A 915-nucleotide genomic window follows, 5' to 3' on the forward strand; every position below is an offset into this window, starting at 1 on the left:
TTCTACTCTCCGATGAAATGCGTGAACATGTTTTATACATGTATACAATGAGGAATTTACAACAAACAGAATGCGATTGTTAAATAATGTCTAAACCATAAGAAACAATAAACTCTTATAAATATGCACTACTTTTGAATTACGAATGGAGTGTGAGGGATACACACGGATTGAGTGGAATATACCCTATACTATTATTGTAATGGGCTAAATGTCATATACCTATTTTATCTGAAATTTAAAAAAAAAGATATCATGATCTACATGTATAGATTTATTCCATCATACAAAATGTGTTATTTTTACCTGAATTATTTTGAGTTTTATAGAGAAAAAAGGAAGTAAGAGAGTTTAACTATATACTATTGAGATTTAAATTGACGAGCTTGTTTTAAAATATGTGCCTTCAAGAGCAATACATGGATCACCACTTAAAACAAAAGCAACAAATACCCGATTCACTTGGTTGTGTTCATAAGTTAGTTCATCTAAAGTTACTAACGAAAATATTAAATAGATTCAATATAACATTACCTTGAAAGTATATGATTTTGACACACATGGCCTCTTCAAATATGAAGTTTCGCAGCAGCGTGGTCGCCACAAGGGAGAAGGGCATACAGAGCATTGACAGCATCAGGTCACTGATTGCCAAGTTGACCAGAAACAGGTTCGTTATTGTGCGCATCTTTTTGTTTCTTATCAATGTTATTATGACCAAACTGTTTCCGCATACCGACAATACAAATATTAAGCTATATAAAGTAATGTTAAGTTCTGCCGAAAAAGATGTATATATTTTTACCTTATCGTTAGTTTTATTGTTTGCCATTTCAGTCAGTGTTTTATTTAAATTCTGAAATGAATCACTTCCACCGATTTCCATTTCTTTGTATTCACCTTATTGTAGCACAC

The 915-nt window shown here is 31.7% G+C and overlaps 1 protein-coding gene across 1 annotated transcript in view; it reads right to left on the reverse strand.

The window, feature by feature from the left end:
• The window catches only part of LOC127869806 (cholecystokinin receptor-like), a 16065-nt gene extending 15377 nt beyond the window's left edge, over window positions 1-688 (reverse strand). The window contains exon 1 of the mRNA XM_052412465.1: window positions 535-688. Coding sequence (XP_052268425.1) covers window positions 535-688 — 154 coding nt within the window. The remainder of the gene's footprint in view (window positions 1-534) is intronic.
• Between the last annotated feature and the right edge of the window lie 227 nt (window positions 689-915).

This window comes from Dreissena polymorpha, chromosome 2, assembly GCF_020536995.1.
Source record: "Dreissena polymorpha isolate Duluth1 chromosome 2, UMN_Dpol_1.0, whole genome shotgun sequence".
Classification (NCBI taxonomy): Eukaryota; Metazoa; Mollusca; class Bivalvia; order Myida; family Dreissenidae; genus Dreissena; species Dreissena polymorpha.